General features: G+C 41.3%; 1 protein-coding gene across 3 annotated transcripts in view; it reads right to left on the bottom strand.

Annotated features, from left to right (window-relative positions):
* The window catches only part of VWDE (von Willebrand factor D and EGF domains), a 550,953-nt gene that overhangs the window by 315,395 nt on the left and 213,385 nt on the right, over nt 1-22,173 (bottom strand). For all 3 annotated transcript variants that reach the window (XR_011303393.1, XM_069648623.1, XM_069648624.1), the window contains exon 6: nt 3,146-3,235. Coding sequence is in view for 2 of the 3 variants with exons in the window: in XM_069648623.1 (XP_069504724.1) it covers nt 3,146-3,235 (90 nt within the window). In the remaining variant the exon portion in view is untranslated. The remainder of the gene's footprint in view (nt 1-3,145; nt 3,236-22,173) is intronic.

Genomic DNA, 22,173 nt, shown 5'->3' with positions numbered 1-22,173 from the left:
GAACACTTTTTCCTCACTCACTCATTCTTATTTTGTACTCTCGGCACCCCTTTTTGGGTTCTTTTGATGGAGTCTGCTTTCCTCCATCTTTTTCAATGGCATCTGTAATTTCCTATTGCATTAACCAGCCCCATATGTGTAGTGCTGCTGGAAGCTCCTGCAGTTTCCCTATCATTTTTCCGTGTGAGAACAACTGTTCCCAAGGATAGGGGGATACTTTTTATTTATCCTAACCACCCTTCTGTTTGTGAGATCAGCACACCCCAGCTTCAGTGGAGTGCTGATGGGATACTTTGTAAACCTTTTTTCACTTCTCATGTAACTTTTTAGTTACATTAACAAATCCATCTGAGTGGCTGGTGGCAGTGGATGTTTTCCTACCATTTTTGTGAAATGTACATTGTAGGCTGTATTCACAGCTGTTGTAAGGGACACATGGGACACCATTAACCCAAAATGGTTCCTGTCCTCTTTTTCCACCAACTCACAATGTTTTTTTCTTTCTTGGTCCTTCTTATTCCATGCAGGGTGGGGGAGGTCCATGTTTGTCTTTTGTCTTCACCGTGGTCCCTGTGAAGGCCCGCCCAAAGACGCTAGTGTCTCTGGGAGGACAGGAAACTGGGAGGTCACCATAACTCCCCAGGTCTTTGTCCTCCAGTGTGACTAATTGGATCCAGTTAAAACTGGATGCCATAGGTGGACTTTAGTAAAACTCCTGCACACTAGTTACATTGTTTGACCTTAGCTGATTTAAACAATCTGTTAGGTATGAAGATGGATGTCAAACTCCAGAATTACCAGACTCAAAAAACACCACTCTGTGCTCTTCAACTCTCACAGTTCATTTAGAACGGACTCCTTCAGGGGAAAGGTAACATGGATTACGCAGTGAGGAGAAGTATCTCTGCCAGAATGTGCCACAACAGAATCACAGGTTCACAATAACAACATTTTTCTTACAGCTAATTTCGTGTTTAGACTGTGAAGATACAGTGCAGACTATGTCCACAGTACCTAGCAAGTGTCCATGATGCGTCGGCTTTTTGTTAAGGCAGATTTGATTGTCTGTGACCCCCTGTTGAGAGCTGTACAACCAATACCCTTATGGTGGAACAGAAACCACCAGTCCAAAAAAAACCCTAGACCTCTCCTAAAGGTGGGTAAGGTGATAGAGCAGTCAGGCCTACTTCTCACTAAATTGACGCAGGCTGACATAAAGGTACAATTAACTTTTAGCTTCATAAGAACAACATGCCAATTGTTTTCAAATAGAGCATAGATGAAGAAAATTCCTTTTCATCCGAATGATAAACTTCTTGCTGAAAAGATAAATGCTGGTGAATTGACATTGGTATGTTACATTTGTAAAACAAATAGTCAGAGTATGCAAACTAATGTTGAATGAAAAAAGTTCTTCTTTCCCTAACAGCAGTACCTTTGCACAGTGCACTGTCATCTTATGCACAAATTTGCGGAAAGAAATCACTGTGATGTGATTATAAATGAAGGCCTATTCACTTTAATTGACACACAAATAAATCAGCGTATTTAACATCTTAGGAATTAGTCATATTGAGCTATTAGACAGCAAATAGCAGTGTCCTAATTTTGGCTTTGTTGACACTTTTTCTTGTCTTATTCTTTTCCATTCTTCAGTAAATCTAATACAAAGTAACTCTTGTTCAGCTTACCTAGGAAAAACAAGGAATGGGGAGAGCCCCAGGATATTATGAGATGGCAATCCGGAGACACAAACCACTTCTCCAGCAATCAAAAGCACACATTGAGCCCAGTATAATAAAAGGATGCCAGTTCAAGGCTTAGGAAATTACCCAGAGCTGATGAAATCTTAGTTGGTCACACAGTGGATAGACCTAGTATTCATGGGCAATTGGGCATCTGCCCGCTCCTGTGGACTCTGCCTGCTCTTGAAGCCACCATCTATTGAACTAAGGGAAGGCTTCAAAATGGGTCATCTCGTCTATTCATATTCATCATTAACTTGAAATGAGGCCTTAACATACAGAGTTCAAATAAAGCTGACCATTTTGTATGACATTATTTGGTGCTTAAAAATGATTTTGTCTATAACGTCCCAATTCTTAGGTTCAGAACGAAAAGGACACATGTTCTCAAATGGGGAATATAAAAAGAAACACAACATAGTATTTATTAATACTTTATAAATGATATAAATAATAACAATACAATCAATGTGTATCTTACAAACTCATGTCACATATGTCACATATGTCTAAATTCAGTGTGGTAGGGCCTCTCTGAAAATCTGTATTTTATTAAAATGAGATACTTCTGCTGAAGGTTATGGTAAACATTTTGCATTTAATTCTACATTGCCTAGTGCCACCCTTGCCACATGTCCCAAAATATGATAAACATATAAAATGAAGGAGTCCATCATTTTGGAGTGTCAGCTTCTTAATAGAATCAGTGGGAACATTCTACCAACTCAAAATCAGAATGTAATATGACATAACGTGGGGAAATAACTACAGCGTATAGGAGATGGAAGTCACAGTTGGTATAGGGAGGGCACTGTGATTCTGAAGGCTTCACAAAGGGCAACATCTCTAACTGGATGAACATTGAAGTGGATTGATATCATGCTATGGGGGAAACCATGGGTTTTGTCCAATTGGAGGCCTGAAGCAGATTCTTGTGGAAATACCACCAAACTCATCTACTATTACCACATGTGAATCATGCAGGCAGGAAAGGGCAGCATGAAACACAGCCATTTACACCATTTGTGTATTCGCCACTTTGTAGTTCCATTAAACTCCAATGCGGAAATGTGGTATTACTGCATGGGATAGACTTTATGGGTAATGCATTTGTCTAGAGTTGATTACCGTCACAAAAAAAGAAGGCTGTTTTCAAATATTTCAGTTGAAAAACTTGTCATTTGGCAGAGCAGTAAAAGATCTGGTATTCAGAAACATTGGATGTTTTGCAACTACCGCCACACCGATAATGAGCCCTGGCAGTTTTATTGAACAAGCATGATTTTATTAACATAACACTGCTGCAGTTTGTAGAGCACATGATGTTTACATGCTCTGTATATATAGTGTTTCACACATGTTTACACCAAAATACACATTTAAAAAAGCGTTCCTCTTACCTTGACACCAGCAAAGAATTCACTGCTCTCCATGCTCTGGCTTTGCACTTCTGGTTGTTCCAGAAAAAAACTAGAACAGCTGCAATAAATCTGTAAACACAAAAATATTATCCCATCTTTTACTTTGATATTATTTTGACCCAGACAGCTTTGCAGTGCTAAACAATTTTTATTTTTAAAAGTTGCATTTTCATAACCAAGGTGTTTTAAAAGTTAAAGTTTCAAAGTTTTACAAAACGTTTTCTGAAGCAAATCATTAACTTACTTAAGAATGATAGCAGGCAATAAGAAAAACAAAACCTGACAATGCGAAGAACAAAGCGCATGGTCTATAAAAGGTACGTGTGGGGATGGCATACAGGCTCGGACTGGCCGATACGTCAATAGAGCAATGTCCGAACCAAAACCACAAAATGCTAGTGTGGGGCAGTTTTCATGGTCAACATGGCCCACCTTTAGGGACCATTTGGGTCAGTTTGATAAGCTACTGCACCATGTGGCTAGTAATTTGATCAGTTTTACTAAATAAATATTCTTTAAAATGCACAATTTGCATCAAATTATACCTAAAACCTTCCCCATGGGGACTACTCAAACAGCCTACCACAAATGGAATGAATTGCCATTTGCAACTGTGGGCCACTTTTTCATTGGAGACCATTTTATGCCCCAGTCCGGCCCTGAAGGCATACGGGTCAGCGGCAATCTGATAACTATAAGTGGCACGAGCAGCAAACCTAGACATTGTAGGAGTAGGAATCTAGACTCTGCATTTCAACATCTAGACTCTGCATTTCAGCATTCACATTTAAGCGAGGGTTTGAATTTTAAATAGGGCTAAGAGTGTGAGACTCATTGCTGGACTTAAGAGTATAAGTTTCAGTCTGAATTAAATAGATGCCAATACACAGAGCACATAATAGAAACTGATCACTTTGCTCCATGATGTTATTTTAATGAACTGAATTGCACTTTAATATAATACTAACATGAATCTCATATACTAATTAAACCAGCCCCATTTAACGTGTAACAGATTCCCATAATAACATTTAGTGCAAATTAGTCCATGAAATAGGCTGGAAGCAGATTGAGCCAATGGATAATGCTCTGAAAATGGGAAAGAGAAATGATTTAAACGTGCAGGCTGGATCTCAATGTGAAGATCCGTTTCTAAAGACGTCTCATTGTATTGGAGCAGGAAGTGCAAGAAATATGTAGCAAGTTCTATTCAGCAATGCAGTTAGCACAATGAGAAGGCACAGAGGAAATCATGTGATGTTTTAGTTGGATGATCTGATCAAGAGGAGGTGATCTTGACTGACAACTGGTTTGATGAAAAGGGTTTGAGGCAGAGTTAGAGAGGCAGTCCTTTTCTTGCACTCACGGCCGGAAGAACAGAAAGCGGGTGCTGGGCTGACTGTCCCGTGGGCTGACTGTCTGCTGGGTTGGAAATCTTTAGAAGAGCTGCAAAGTCTCGGGCAACCTTAGCTGTGGATGACCCTGGTACACTGCCAAGCTGAGTCAGGGAATATCACCAGTTTAACCTAGGTAATTATCTGTTAATTGAGGTGCTGGTGAAGTGAATGATACTACGTAGCACAGATTAGATAATTCAGTTCATTTTTAGGCACTGCATAAGAGATTCAAATGTAAAAGTGCATTTAAAACTGTGTTTATATTTCTCAATGTTTTGCTGTTATTCAGATTGCATTTTTCCGGTCACGTTTTGTGCAAAGCCAAGGTTGATTTGCCAGAGCACTGCACATCCTCACGTTAGAGCGTTGAAAGTCATTGCAGGAAAATCTGTTCACATTGTGAATTACAACGTGGGTGTACGTGTAATTCTGTGTAACTTGCATATTTCTAGTTTATGATAAAGAACAAGTTTGAAAAGGTAATTTAGTTTCAGCGTATTTCTTTTGCATTAAGTCTCTCTCGTTTGACATGCATAGAGAGATAAATGTGCAGTAAGAAATATTTCTAAACAAAGCTAGCCGCAGTGAATTGTTTTACTTAGAGAGGCTGACTGAATGTGTTGTATTTCAATTGCATGCTTTACATATGTTGGAATACAGCCAAAAGGGCATCATCGTGATATTGTAAATAAAACATCAAAGGAGAGCATGAGACATTTATTCAGAGTGTATTTGTTTTTTGTTAGTGACCCCGGTGAAATAATTATTAGGCAGTATTCTAAAATTAGTCTCACCGCTATAAAAATACCACTATAGCAAAGTACAGGAAAATACCAAAACATGCTATATATAACCCCACAATATATCCTACAGCATTTAGTTGGCCATTAAAAAACAGATATTCAAATGTTTCAAGTGCAATTGCAAAGTAGACTCATAACAAAGTTTGTCCAAATCTTATCATGGAAACATAGAGAGTGTCTTTGTCGTTCCTGGATTATCGCTGCTGATTCTGGCCCCGCCTCTGGCTGTCGATGCAGAAAAGCCTGCGCCACATGAAGAGTGACCACGAAGGTAGACGGCTTTGCTACTCTGTTCATTTCTTAGACAGATTACGCAGATAAGGTATTATGTATAATTTGACATGCATTGCAATCTGAGTAATCCTCGTACTTTCACTGAGGTTGGAACTGGTGCTGGCTCACTGAAGGAGGCTATATATCTTTGGACATGGCTATCAGCATTGCTTCATAAAGTAAGATTGCAGCGTAATTTACCTGCTGTATTAGTCAAGGGCCACCCCATCTCTACCTTCAGCCAGCATTTTGGAATGGGAATTAACGGCTTGTCAGGGTAATAATACTAGTGCTGTAAATTCAACAATCAAAATTAACTCTTTACTGGAGATCTCTAACAATTTACAACATGAAGTGAAGAGTATTGAACATGGCATTACAGCTACTGATAAACTTACATCTGGTGCAAATGCTGCTATAAACTATCATAACTCATCAAACGTGCTTAGTTGGTTAAATCCGTCCAGTAACAACATCATTGACATATCGATCTCTAATTCCATCCTCTCCAATCCAAAGTTTTCCTCCGACGTGCAACTAGTTGTGATACTGAGATCAATCGTGGCTACCTGCACTGCCATACAAAATGAAAAAAAAGTGCATTTCGATCTATTAAAACAGATTGACAAATGAAGTATATGTCAAGGAATGCACTCTTTGTTGAATCACAGGTTGTCATGTCCTTTGGCGCCAGGCACATATAGAGATGTGAGCAGGAACACTTTATTTCAGTGCGAGTGCTTTTATTTTACAAGAACTTTCCAGGAGCTGAAAGCCTTTATTCCAGAGAACATCCTCATGTGCTGACTCATCGGGTGTGGTTCCCTAGGCCTGGTCTTCATGTGCTGACTCATGGGGTGTGGCAGGGTGCGGCAGGCAGGCTGGTGGGCGTGGCTTCAGAAGCTCCGCTTTATAAGCTGCTCCATCCTTAAGGCCGGTGCTTCGCATTACTGTGCACTCGCATGCAACGTGACGCTCATCGCCACTTGGACCAGTTTACTTACCTTTGAAACCAAGCGCTCTCCTGCATACTCACCTCCAGGAAACCAGTGCTTCATTAGTTCACCTGCAGACTCATCTCCTGACATCCAGTGATCTTGATCCCGATGCCGCAGCACTGCAATCCACATCCACGAACTCGGACCCGGTGAAGAAGAAGAAATACAAGGTTAGAACATCCGTCCTAGGGCGGTGCCGCATTTGAACCCTGCACGCCCCCTAGTTAAAACCTTACCAGCTACTGTACCGCTGAAGTTTTATTCCTCATTCCCTCCGGCTGTCGCCTCGAGCTCCGCAGCTTCTGCTGGGCTGGCAACATCACCTGCCAGGGAAGAAAGCAAAAGAGCAAACATCAAAAGTGGAACGGACAGCAATACAAGACAACAAACTTCACAATACAACAAAAACAGACGAGGAAAGACAAAGACAAACAGGAACACTTACTGTATAGTGGCCTTGTTGTAGCAGGACTGGACTACCACGTGCAAGGGACCAGTGAAGGAATTTGGTCCATATCATACAAGCGCCCCTGCCAGAAGCAGCAGGATGGAGTGCTTGCCAAAACTAATCAACAGGTGAGCTTTCCATTTCCAGAGACAGCACATCCCACGGAGCCCACGGTTTGGGAGAAGGGGTCTGGAAGGGGATCAGGCACACAAGCTGGCATACTCAAGCCCCCTATTTTCCAAGCAGGAGCAGTCCCGAGCAGTATCACTTATTACCACCAGCCACCACATAAGCACACCGGGCGAAGTTGGACCCGAGCGACCTAACCCCTGGGAAGGCTGCAACCGTGCCCCAACACCTCAGCAGAGACCAGGTGAGCATAACATAATGCAAAACCTCTTTGAATCTCTGCTTGGGCGTTATGGAAACTTCTGAAATGGACCAGTTGGCCCGATTAATGGGAGAGTTACGGGCTGAAGTACATGCCTCAAGACAGGAAACCAATGCCCGAAGGGGAATCTAATTGTGAACCGGGAGCGGACTGATGAACTAGCAAGGCAAATTCTCCAGGCACAGACAGGCCAGATCCCACTGCCGGGGTATGCCCCTCCTGCCGCGCCTCCACAGCCCATGCCAGGACAGGTGGTTCTTCCAGGGGGGGTTCCCCTGGACCCACCATAACGCTTCACAGGCATTCCAAATAAGTACGCCATATTTATGAATCAATATCACCTACATTTCTTGTGCAGACCTGGGGCATTCCCCAATGATCAAGCGAGAGTTGCATTTGTACTCTTATATTTGGGAGGTAGTGCAGCGGACTGGTCAATACCCTTGGTAAACCAGGATGATCCTTTGCTTCGAGACTTCGGAGGTTTCCAGCGTGAAATGGAGAAAATATTTGCACAGCATACTCAAGGGCGGGCTCTGGACAATGAACTGTTATCACTACGGCAGGGTAATCAAGACCTACTAACATATATCGCTTCCTTCAATCGTCTGATAGCACAAACTAACTGGACAGTGGATAAAAGAACTACGCTCTTTTACCGAGGCTAGGAGGGGAATTTAGAGACGTATTAGTCCAAGTAGTAAATCCTCCGGAAGGATGTGCTGAATACATCAAGCTGACAGTGCAGCTCGATCAAAAATTGCTGGATCGGAAGCTGGATAGGGCAAAGGCTGAGGGCCAGTCAGTCTACGTTTGACCCCGTGAGAATCAAACCAAATCACACGATCAGTCTGAGCCAATGCAAATCGGAGGCTTGCGGAGCCCACTCGACAAGGCAGAGAGGGAGAAAAGGAGACAGCAGGAGCTTTGTTTGTACTGTGGTAAGGCAGGTCACTACCTCCCAGAATGCCCGGTGAAAAAACCCAGGCAAGCAGTTGGAGCAACTGTCAAGGGTGAAGAAGAAGAACAGGAATCAGGAAACTCCAACGCTCAGCAATCGTAGGGGTCCACTTGTCAAGTGGTGAAAAGGAACCTATGCAGACCTCACATCTAGTCATCAATGTGCTAATGGTAAACCACAAGCAACTGTCGAAAATACATGCCTTGGAGGAATACATTGACAGTGGGGCTGTGTGAACTTACATGGACCAGGATCTGGCTACCCGGATAGGGCTTCCTCTCCAACAGAAGCAGGTTTCGGAAAACGTCACAGCAGTTGATGGATCTCAGCTGTCATCCAGCCCAGTGACGCATTACACCGAGAAGGTCACGCTTCTGTGTCAGGACGGTCACCAAGAGGACATCACCTTCGATCTCATCAGCGCTCCTCAGTTCCAGATGATATTGGGAATGCCCTGGCTGGAGACCCACAATCCTAGGATTGACTGGCGTAAACGAATTCTGACATTTCCCCAAGTCTGTGCCGACACCTGTTATAGCAAGGGATTCGCATTAAAAGGTCTTACCAACCCAGGTTCGTCGAAGAAAGAAACCATACTGGGCCTAACCAGTTCACTACCACCTGAATACCTGGATTACCAAGATGTCTTTCAAAAAGAGCAAGCGAAAACCCTACCTCCACACAGACCGTATGACTGCCAAATTTACCTGGTACCTGGAGCTCAAGTGCCCTGCAGCCGGATTACGCCTTAACAGAACAGGAAAACCAGTATCTAAAAACCTACCTCGATTCCAATTTTTCATGAATGATGTGCTCCGTGAACTGTTGGACATCTGCGCTCTTGTCTATATTAATGACATTCTTATCTATTCGACCACCAAGGAGGATCACGTCAACCATGTCCGGGCTGTTTTGGAGAAACTGCGGCAACACCGGCTATTTGCCAAATTGGAGAAATGCTTCTTTCATGTGACAGAGGTAGAATTCCTTGGCTTTATTCTGACACCACGGGGCGTACGCATGGACACGCGCAAGGTAGACGCTATCCTTTACTAGACCTCACCGACATCCATAAAGGGAGTACAGAGTGTACTCGGGTTCGCCAACTTTTATCGCTGGTTCATTCCCGGGTTCTCCCAGATCGTCCACCCAATCACCTCTTTACTACGGAAAAATAAACAATTTAATTGGTCCGCAGAGGCAGAGAAAGCCTTCCAGGAGCTAAAACAACACAAGTCCCAAAAACAAAGTCCCACAGGTCTGCTACATCCTTTAGAAGTACCCCCAGCACCTTGACATACGCTATCAATGGATTTTATTACAGACCTTCCCTCCTGTAACATATACAATTCCCAACTCGTTCTACTCTGGCTACCGTGCCTACCGTGCTTTTGGAACAGATTGTCCGGCTACACGGGTTCCCATCAATATTGATATCAGACCGAGGAACTCAGTTTGTCTCTGCATTCTGGAAAAGGTGTTGAAAAATTGACAGAATCGACCTCCGGTTATCTACAAGGCATCACCCCCAAACCAACGGCCAGACCGACGGACTAATCAGACCCTCGAGCAATACATAAGGTGTATGCTGCAACAAACCGAGGATATCTGGAAGGACATACTTTGGTTAGCAGAATACGCATATAACAACTCCATTCACACCAGTACAGGACAAAGCCCATTCTACATAGTGTACAGTCGACCTCCACAGACTTCCGTTTTTGACCCACTCGAACCATTAGAAATGCCCGCTGTAACGACCTTACAAAAAACCCACACCCAGGTTTTTAAGGAAGCAGCAGAGCATCTTGCCAGAGCCAAAGAGAAACATAAGCAGTTTGCAGATCGACACCAAAGGGAAGCTCCCACCTATCAAATTGGAGACAAGGTTTGGTTAGCATCTAAAAACATCCCCCTGAAAGGACCACGGGCGTTCCGTCCCAGATATCTGGGACCCTACACTCTCAAGGCTGTGAGCAACCCTGCGGCCATGAAATTAGAATTACCGTTCCACATGCAGATCCACCCGGTGTTTCATGTCTCCCTCCTAAAACTATTGAGACCAGGTACGCAAATCGATACTCCACCGGATCCCGAAATAGTTGAAGGAGAACTAGAATACAAAGTTGAAAGGATCCTAGACTCTAAGATGGTCCGGTCCAAGTTATACTACCTTATAGACTGGAAAGATTATGGACCCCAAGATCGGACCTCGAGCACAGTGAGCATATCCACGCTCCCTCTTAAATTCTCGCAGCACTTGGACAGCATTACACGGTGTCCAGAATCATTGGCGTTACGAAAAACCGGAAGTAAGCACAGAAATCAATCTCTGTATGGCAGATCAGTCTAATTTAACAGCAGTACAAGGCAGACACAGAGTAGCAATATAATTTACTTCTGAGTAAATATGGTGGGGCTCGTATAATGCCTTGCAACATTCAAGTGTCTTATTACTTAGCAACAGCACTCGAGTCATTAAACGTACGAGAAGAGTGGTATTTATCTAAGACTCTGAGTGCACAAAATATTTATAAACACAACTTTTCACGCAATTAAGTCAGGCTAAAAGATATATTTGTAACAGTACAGCACGAGGGCCAGCTAGCACACACTCGAATAGGATGCCAGCCAAACAAAATGGTTGTCAATAAGAAATGCACAAACAACACCTATGACACAGCTAGTTGTCCTGAAACCATGATGTTATTATTTTTACAGACACACTCCGTGATGACAACAATCAAAGTCATCAACAACACGGAATTTTGATTTGATCCGACAAGGCATAGGAAAATATCCAGTGGTGTACACGAGACATCTAAATCAAGGAATACTGCCCGGGACACAAATAAACAAGAACAGGTGCGCATGATACCCACACTGTTTGAGCAGACCAAGACAAGCAGGTAGATATACCCACCCCCATTTAAAAAAAACTTATTCATTTTTTAGATGTTATTATTCAACCAAAAAAAGGTTGGGATAAGAAAGACAACATCATGGTCCCCCTCTCCTTCTTACCAGTTCTGAGGAAAGCATGAGCACAACTACCACAACAAAAGTAGAGAATCTTCTCATTCTGGAAACATGAGAAGTGTCAACTTGATATGTGTATTGGAACAATAGCAACACTATAAGTCACCATAAATACTAACCCCTCTAACTGTGTATTTAGCATCCCACAAGAACATTGTATGATTGTACAATATACTGTATCTGTGTGGGTACCAAGAGAACTGTTCAGAAATTGGGCTTTTTATGTGTTAAAGAGTTTAAGAGCCTCTAGTAGGTGTATTTTAACAACTTGTGTTAAATAAAATTGGGATTTTGTTGAAACAAAACAGTGGTGATCTTCTAAATGAGAAATGCAGATTAATTTAGTAATCTGTCTGATGTGGTGTACTACATAACTATAAGTGTGAAAGGGAGGGGTAGCCTGGGTCCTTTTTCATTATATTTTCCACATTTCTCTCAGTACACCAAAATGCAAGATGTGATTGCGTAACAAGAACAAAAATAATAACAGTAAGTCAAAAGGGAAAAATAAAAACTCTAAGAAAAATCTTTATGCATCTTCTACTATGAAGTAGTCTCAGTCTCAGTAGTCTTGCAGCAACATCAGAACAGCACTCATTATAGAAGACTGAGGACAATAGCCTCGAGCTGAAGGAAACATGGATTAGTAAAAAGAAAAGATGAAGAAGAGGATGTCTTCCAACCATGAATGTGCCACCTTAGGCTGATGGGTTGTGAGACTAAGCCACCATCTAACATTGAGATGTCTCACACCACTCATTTGGATGATTCCATTTTGGCCACTATGAACAGTTTGGACGTTGAGGTGAGATGCCAGAAGTGCATCCTCCAACCAAATTACATTAGAAATAATGAATACAGCCCATAGTCAGCAGCATATCCAACTACGTATGATGATGATTAGGAGCATGGACCGCCCGTCAGTAACCTCCCCATTTGTTTTAACTTTTCTGGACATTTTCCATACAAATGAGAGCTCACCACTGAATTGAACATTGGTCTTAAATCTTTTGAATATTATTTCTCCCTTTAAAGTAATATAGAGACATTAGTTTTATTACAGGTTTGGTGGTATTTCTGTGGTAAATCCACCAAAATACCACCAAATGGAATTACCTTTACCATCACTTGGTCCTGCGGAGTTACTGTGGGATTAGAAGTGGTGGTAGGTAGGTGGTATAAGTGGCAATTTTTCATTGGACTCCATGGGGATTTTGGTGGAATTACAACTGGCGGTAATTTCACCAGCAGTAATTCGCTGATTTTTATGCTTTTTGGCGCTAATGTGGAAGATTTACCTACAGCATTTTTGGGGAGGAAAATCCTCTACCTTACCAATTAAAGTTGTAGTTTGGCGGTGCAGTCATTATTTGGCACCATTTTTACTCGCACTCGTAATGAGGCCCAATTGATTTTAGTGAACTTCGAAAGGACTGTCGTGAGGGCTATTGGTCCCATATACATTGTTTTTTTTCTCATACTGTCAACTTAATTATGAGCCAGTCTGCATCACTTTGTAAAAAAAGGTTATGTCTTTGAAAGAAGCAGCTTGAGTACTTGCTCGAATTCACCAGTTTATGCATCTCAACCCAGTAAGTTTAAAGCGCTGTGCAATGAAAAGTGGCATTCGCTTTGCACCTATCCCATCTACAATTCACCTCTTGTGGACTATACATTTACTTATCACTAGGATAGGTTCCCACTACTTCTGGGCTCAGGCAGAGAAATGTATTCCTAGCTCTTATATAGGTATTATCCTGGTCATGGAATACCAGTAAGATACCGGTAAGATAGCTCATAGGTTTAGCACTAACTGCTGTGATCTGTGCGTGATATGCAAGTTGCAGGTTCGAATCCCTGCAAGACCAACTTAGACTTTCATTTCTCTGAGGTTGATAAATGAGTACCAACTTTGGTTGGGTGATAGTGCATGCAAACATGTTCTATGTAAAGCACTTTGGCAACAGAACTATGTAAATAACACATCATTATCATAACCACAAGACAGTCTCACTACCCAACGAAAAGAAGGATATATAATTTTTTATAAAACTATGATATTCTGGTGTTGTAGGAGACCTAGCTTATAACAGAGGTTACACTTAACATTTATCATGTAATGATGCTCCCCACTCAGAAGAGTGCTCAAGTCAAGCTGAGGGGTGGTTTAAGTCATTTGTATAACATATCTTTTAGAACTATTGGAATGTAAAATGCACGAAATTAACTACAATGTTTTCTGTGGGAAGTAAGTGTCAATGAACATAATACAAAGTTAACGTTTTCAAGGCGTATGACCCCCGCAACCGCCACTCTCCCAGGAATCAGTATACAGACATAGTTACTCCAGGCAATAACACTTGTTGAATCATCTATGGATAAATGTGAAACCAAGATTTTAGTATGTCGTGATGTTAATGCTTATTGTGATGTTGCTGCTTTAAGACAAGAGAACCTGGTAGTGCAACATGGTAGGGAATTATGTTCACCTTGGTCCATCTATCAAACTGTAAAGTGAGAAAAATCGCTCAATTGTATGCGTAGTTTAGGATTGCACACTGTTCGTTGTAAGGGTGAATATTTAACTTTTTTATGCATAGACATGTCAAGTTGCAATAGTCATAGATCAGATCCCATTTTAGCTGGAGAGGCAATGATGGATTGGGTATCTTCCTTTAAAATCCATTCAAATACACTGAGTGATCATTCTCTCTTTGGCCTAGTTTTGGAGAGGACTGTTGGCATACATTAAGACCATCTACCAGGCTCACATGAAATCAATATCTAGGCAAACAGAATAGCTTGGAGATAATTTAATATTAATAGATTAAATAAGCATATAACGAATGATGGCTTTTGCACTGATGACCCACGGAAAGATGTTAATATAATAGTAAATTGGCTGAAGTGGCATACCAGTTTGTTATGAGTCACAATGCACTGGTGCATGTTAATGGACAAGAAATGCAAGATGTTAATAGTAAGCACTTAATCACCAAATCACAAGCACTTAATTGCCAAATAAAAGCCCTGAAAACAATATAAATATTTATCAGCATTTGCACCATTACATAATCAAAACGGTAAAGACAAAATATAGAAACTGGCAGATTATATACCAAACATTAAAAAAACAATGATAATAAAAGGTGTTGCTAGTCAATAAAAAACATATTTATTTTATGTTTTATTTGTGTTTGCCTTGAACATCAAACCTTTTACAGTAAACATTAGAAATATACAACCTCAACATTTCTTACAATGCATCATAATTATAATACAGATGAAATAGCAATTCATAAAATGTTATAATCAGTAATTCATCCTCAATTTGTCACCTGATTATTTTCCATTTTATGGACTTCTCTTAATGCCAGTCCTTTCACTTTGAAACAAACAGTTGCATAAATAACATATCAGTACGGTGAATAAACCTTGATGATTTCATTTACCATAAAACAATGTGTTTAAAAAGCTGTAGCAATAGCAAGAACAATTTGAGAACCATTCAGAAACGTATCCCACCACTCTTACCAGAGACTTGCACCTGTAACCCCGTAGACATTTTTCAAAATAAAGCGGTCTCAAATCTTGTAGACCTATACAGGTTATCAGGACATGTTCCAGAAATTAATTTGTGTCTGTTATTTACACAATCTGCGGTGCATAAGACGTCTTGTAGTTTTCACCCTAGAATCTCATTTGTGGGATATAGATTCAGCTGAAATCTCATATAGTTCTTTGTCCAAAAATCACTAGGAAACTTTAAGAGATACCAAGGCAATGTGTGTAGTTTTTTGTTCACCTTTCGAAATATAACAATATAATTTGTACCCATTACATCCTGTTCTCATGGTGACCCAAACACCTAGCAACAGTTTCTGTTTAATCTTTAGTGGGTTATTGCTTAAAGTCTCCACTGACAATCCCAACTCTTCAATAATTCCCAAACAACAGCCTTTCCAGGTTCTAAAGAAAGCCTCGCCTCCAGTTGTCCAAGAATCATAAAGTTAAGAATAGAGAGAACATTTGTTAGAGACCAGACAATTCTGAAAAAACAACACTATCTTCCAACTCACCCTAACCTTTAGAGATATTAGACCCAGTTCAAATCTTATTACTGAGATTGGCACTCCATTCGGTAAACATAAAACCTTTAGTCAAAAGAGGCCTTCCAACCTACTCCATGTAGAAGAATGCAAATTAAATATAACCTCGACGCCATAACTTAAAACAGGGACACATTTTGATTTGTAAGAATACAAGATTGGCATTATCGAGAATCTACCATATTTGAAATGTATCGAATGGGCCTGATCAGCTAAGCAAATCATTTTCTGTCTTCATATTTCAATTCCAGTATTTGTTTTTTCAGATATACAGAATAATTAAGTACATGATTCTACTTGTTCTGAAGTGCCACTACTCAGGTACTCATTTAGAAGTTCTTTTCTTCACTGCTGTACTAGAATTTGAAATTAAAATCTTACTTTTTGGTATTCTACAGGCATATTCCCTATCCAAGGAGGAAAACAATTAACATTATACAAAGAATCTCCAATGGCGGCAATACACAAATTAAACAATGAGGGTGCCAACATGCATCCCTGTTTAAGGCCTCAAAAAGTAGGACAGTTCTTGATAATATGCCTTCTTAGTTCAGACGAATTGGGTGGAAGTATCCAAGGCCTTCTGGGGCCAAAGGCCTCAATACCTTCAACTCTCTCTTCCTAAATATCTCCCTTATCAAGCTCTTCGCTCACCCACTTCCAACTCCCTCGGGGTCAGTCACTTCTCCAAGCAACGAGTTGGTGGTAGATCACTTTCTTCGGCCGGGGCCTCCCTCTGGAACAGACTCCCTGCCTCCCTGAAACTTGAGGAGAACCATCTCCGGTTCTGGAAGCACCTCAAAACATTTCTCTTTGCTTCTGCTTTTTCTCCTCCTCTCCTCTGCTGATTCCCTGGCTTATACTGAAACTGTACTGGTTTACCTGGCCACCCTCTGATCTCAGGCCCAGGTCCACCCCCGCCGTCAGTCGCACACCTGCACTCCCCTCCTGGAAACCCCCGCACTTGGGGACTGTTCTCTGTATCCCTACAGTCCTACCACTAGAACTTGACAGCTGATGCCTGCACTTACCCTTCTTCCGTGCACTTGCCACCTTCTGGCCATACTTAACTTTGTTATTTATTCTATTATCCCATGTATTGCACTGTCCCCTTCCCCTTTCCCCCCTGCACCTCCCCTTCCCTCCGTCCCATGCACTTGCACGATCTGAATGACACTTGGCCTAGTGGATGATTGTCTGTCTTCCCTCTTTTCCCCCTCCCTTGCCTCGTCGCGCCTTGAAACACTTATGTATAGGCGCGTTATAAATGCCATATCATATCATAGGTAGATTGCTTATAATTTCCCACAGATATGGAGGGCAGCCCTACTTCTGTAACTTATTCCATAATCAAGGCCTATCTATACTATCAAAGCAGAAGCAAAATCAATAAAAGCCAAGTACATGGAAGCACCCTGAAAAATGGCACGCTGTTTAATAAAATGTATAATATATCCATTTAATGAAGTATTTAACAATTCTGCAAATCCTGATTAGAACATATCAATCTTTTTACTAGATATGGCCCACCCGTTGAGCTGCCATCTTACCAGGGTTTCAAAAATCTTACCAGGGATATCCAGTAAGGCGATCGGCTGATAACATTTTGGATTAATCGTATCGCCTTTTTAAAAATGTGGACTATTACAGAGTTTTGCCAAAACGTTGGAATCAATTTATCATGCAGTACTCTCCAGACCGCTTACTATGAGAGATTAAATCCAACACCTCTTCTACTTCAACATGCAAATGCCAGGATATTGCACAGTTATTGTGGGCAAAGGTTTCAACAAGAGGGCCTTTCTTATATAACTTAGAAAAATCAGACACCAAAGATTTTCTAAAATTGGATTTAGCTGAATTAAAAGTTGAGGTTTGGAATAGTCTTCGATAAAATTCCAAAAGCCTGCAACATTCTTTGTGAACAAACAGGTTGGCAACATTTCAGCATCTTTTTGTAAAATCTAGGCCTTGTGATTATTTAACCAATTTTTGATATTTTTGTTTTAGCCTCTTAACTCCCAATGTATAGCTTATAATGTTCGCTCTGCTCAGATTACATATAGCAGCTCCTAACTGACACTTCTGGTTGAGGATTTCTGCATTAAAAACAAGTTTATGTTTAAAAATCACTTTCCCAGTACCTAACGTATTTTGGTAGACCTGTTTTAGCATTGGTACATACTGCAACAGCGACTCCAGAGTGCACATGTCAATATCTTGCTCATTATAACATGATAACAATTTGAGTTTTAAATTAAAAATATTTAAAGATGCAACATCTAAATAAGAGATTAATACAATTTCTGAAATGGACTGGGCAGCACACATTCAAGCACCTTATCGCACATCTGAAACTAAATTGGTATTGCCCATTCCCATTGCTCATTGCAGTTATGCCCCCAATATGAATATTTCTACTCTCATGAGGATATTAGTGTTTTGATTAAAAGGCTCAAACCCTGCCACGCCGCATGCCCCGGGGTACGACGCATTAGCAAACAGCACAAATAAAAAGAACCCCTTAACTTAGTCTCAACTCTTGAATGTGCTATATAAAATAATTTGTTGCAATCTTATAATCTCAGATTCTTGGAAACATACTTATTTATACAATTTTCCGAAAATGGCCCTTGTAAGGTGTTTGGGGGGCTTAGTAAAGTCTACCTATGGTAGGACTAGAGAGGACTCACTCTTAGATGTACGGGGCTTCACTGATAGCCTATGACTAAAAACGACTAAAAGTAATAAAGGTAAAATCACTGCCACCAGCCATTCAGGTAAACTTGCAATTGTAACAAAAATGTTACCAAGTAAGAAAGGGGATACATTGTATCCTCCATCACGCCACATAAATTGGGGTGGACTGGCTAACTTTTACAAAATGTAATCAAAATCGCACACATCACAATGTATCAAACAATCCCCCCCACTCCCCCTGGTTACTATTCAGTGTCACAAAAGAATGAAAAGCCATTTGCAATTCTGGTTTTCATTGGGGCCCAAGACAATGTTATGGCCCAGTCCGACCCTGTAATGCCAGCCACGTTCCACCTTCATGAGCGCACACACAGGGATACACAATGAGGTGTCTCTGAGCCCCTCTTCTAGTCGCACGCAGACACCACTCATCTTGGAAGAGCCCACCTGGGCAACAATATCAGAAATGGCAATGTGTGTGAAACACAAAGAATAGCCATGTTCGTAGCCACTTGCTGCCTGAACTGGGGCACATGTGACTACCAGTGAGCTTTTTAGTACTATGATGTAGGCGACATTTTATATGGCGTAGCAGATGCCAGCCATTGGTAGACGGTTAGCACAGCCCGTGCAGCCAAACATGTTTACTGAAGGTAATCCTGCACTGAATGGGCAAAATGTTCGGGTACGTAAACAGTGTCGAGCTTGTAAACACACGTGTTCTCGATGTCTTAATAACACATGTTTAACATATTTAGGATTTGATTTAAGCTCAGTGCCAAATGAAACAAGGTCCATGGTATACATCATGTCAGTCAGTTACATGTTTAAAAGTGTTCACAAAATGATAGTTTAATAAACTGTGCCGTGCTTTATGGCGCTGCTTTCGGGGTCATGCTCAGTTTATTAGCTTAATTGAACATAAAAGCATACTGTAATGATCATGGGGGCTAATAGCGTGACCTGGAGTTCAGGGATGAGAAGGGTTAACTGCCTGCCTAATGGGAAGCATAAACAGTCTACTAGGTTCATATGGGCTGTGGTATTCTGAAGGCAAATTAGCCCAAGATGAAAACAAATATGCACCACATGTTTTCATTATTAAAGGGGTCTTTATGATCCTTCAGTGCGTCTAGGAAGCTCTTTGTTGGTTTTGTGATTTTCAATATTGTACATGTATTCCCACAAGACAATAGTTTGCCTTATATTTCTTTCCTCGAGTAATTATAACTTTCTTACTTGTGACTTCTATTGGTAGTCAGAAGCCATACAGATGTGAAATTAGTAGTTTAGAGCCCTGCTCCCTGCGTGGGAATATTTCTCACAACTGTCAATGAATAATGTCTTTGGGTCAGATGTAGGGAAGGAGCTCTTAGGCAGAACGCCAGCGCTGTACTGAAAGGCAGGCCTTGCGATCATTGCTCTGCACTGTGAATAGAGATTAGCCATGGAACTGCAGAACGCCGTGGTTTGCAAGCAGGTGCGTGATTTGGCTTCAGACTCGAGAATCATAACGCAGATAATGAATGCCTCATTTATGAGTCATAATGATTGACAATCAAGAAGTGTTGAATTGTGCCCATCTTCCAGCTATTAGGCCGGCTACATGGTTGTGTGAGGAAAACCAATGCAGTGGGACTGCAAGAGGAAACACAGTCCCTCTACGTGATATTGCCAAAATAAGCATCAGGGCTTTTTGCCTCCGTCCCAAAGTGACTCAGTATTTTTTTAGAAAGTGTTTCTACTCATATTAGCCCACAGCTCATGACTTCGGAACGAGCCTTGGCAAAGCTGGTGCATTGTTGGGTGTGCCAGTTAGTAGGCTAGTGCGCAGTTATGCTTGTATGAGTGTGGTTGCAGGTGGTGTGATGGATGCATCTGTGGACATGGTTATGCGACTGCTCTGTGGTTGGCTGACTTGGTTAATAACGCTATATAGATGGATGCAGCAGTGAGCTAGTATGATTGTATAGGCAGATGGATGCGAGGGTGAACATGTTTGCATTGGCGTATGGCCGAGAGGGTAAATATGATCGCATGTGTGGATTGGTGGATGGGTGGGGTGCATATGGTTGGATTGATGTGTCTGTCAACATTTGTTTGTAGCAAATGGAAGTGTGTAGCGAGGCCAATCACCTTGAAACATACAAGCTCATTTTATCATGAATGACAATCAGCATGATAATACTGCTTGATGCTCTCCGACCCTCATCCATCCATCGGGACAGGATACACAAAGTTTCAGACGGAGATTGTACACTAGTTAGATTAGGGTACTCTTTGGTATTGGTACCTGTAATATGTTTTGCAGCGGCAAGTCGTTTGTGTGCCTGCTGTGGTCTTCTCATGAATGGGTAGGAGGAATTGTTTGTGCTCACATGTTTTGAAATGTGGTCTGTTTGTGTCATGGGACAATGTGTTATGTAAAGAAAAACGTACAATATAATATCGGTTCAGAAGAGTAATACATTAGGAAATGCAATGTCTGCATTGCAGGTCACCAAATGCACACATGGGCAATGTACAACGTTCAAGGATCGTTTAAACAAGGTGGGGGGAGGGGGGAGAGAGAACGACAGCCCACGATGTGGTGCAATGAACAATAAGGATCAGTCTTTGTGTTTAGTGGGCTAAATATTAAAGTTCCAGTTTTGCCAGAAGTGCCTGGGAATTGGGACCTCTATGCCCCCTTCCTGAGTGTCTGTTTAATTTAAAAATCCCTTCCCAGATTTGGGGAGAGGGAGTGATCACTTGACTGTGGTTAAGTATAAAGTAATTTCCATGGATTTAAATAGGGTAAAATCATGTCCACCATGCCTGTTCCCTACAGATATGTGATTCACAGAGCGTTTTTCAATGGGATTGCACCATTATTATTATTTTTCTTTACAACCCTGATGACCTGTTACTCCTGGAGGCAAACACTGATCAGATCACAACAAGTATTATCCTCGCTCAAGGAGGACTGTGCCAACAGTGACCTTACTGCGAACCATAAGAAGTCCAACACAACGAGAATAAGAGGGAGCAGAAAGTTGAGTGTGTTCTGTGATCACAAGGAGAGTCTGTGTGTTTTGGATATGCCATTAACTCTAGAGATTTCTTTAAACCATTCTTCCACTGAAAAGAAGTGTAATCAACTAACTAGTTCTCTGAGCAGATTGTGCGCCAAGTCTGATGAATGGAGCAGCCTACTTTTTGGAAAAATGATATGATTGGAGGGTGATCCACCTTCTTACTGTGCATAACAGAAATTCTGTGCTCAAGGCGCTAGTTAAAGCGGTCTTCACTGGGAAGAACATTTCCGAAAAGTTATTTTGGATTAAGAAAAGGCACCACCTGATTTGACAGTGGTTTTGATCGGGGTCCCTAGATTCTCTGACCTTGCATGCATATTTATGCTTCTGAAATAAACATTTGGAGCATGAGCAATCGACTTAAGAATGTGCTGTTTTCTACCCAATTCAAGAATTGAAATTGTTCACTAAAAATCCAGCTGGTTGAATCAAACAAGTGTCCCCTTGTGGAGTCTCTTCCCTGAGAATTATGTGCCAGAATAGAATACCTATAAAGTCTAAAATAATTACAGAAGTAACAGGTTGGCAAATAATGCATTGTCTAAGGGCTATGTTAAATCAGAAGTAACGGATCCCCATGTCAGCAATTAATCCCGGGTAAGCAAATGATCAGCTTTTTAGATTCAATTAGTGAGGCATTTGGCTTTGCACTTGTGGGAAAAAATACCATATGGGATCTGCTTCTGGCCACTGGGTGGAAACATTAACACTTGGGGCCTGATTTACAAAAGTGTTTTATAATTGTGCAATTCCATTGAAAAATACTTTTATAAATCAGCCTATGCAGTTTCAATGTATGAAAATGAGTATA

The sequence above is a fragment of the Ambystoma mexicanum genome, chromosome 2q (genome assembly GCF_040938575.1).
Source record: "Ambystoma mexicanum isolate Mex_15411 chromosome 2q, UKY_AmexF1_1, whole genome shotgun sequence".
NCBI lineage: Eukaryota > Metazoa > Chordata > Amphibia > Caudata > Ambystomatidae > Ambystoma > Ambystoma mexicanum.
The sequence above is the reverse complement of the archived record's forward strand: the minus strand, read 5'-3'. Positions and strand labels throughout refer to the sequence as shown.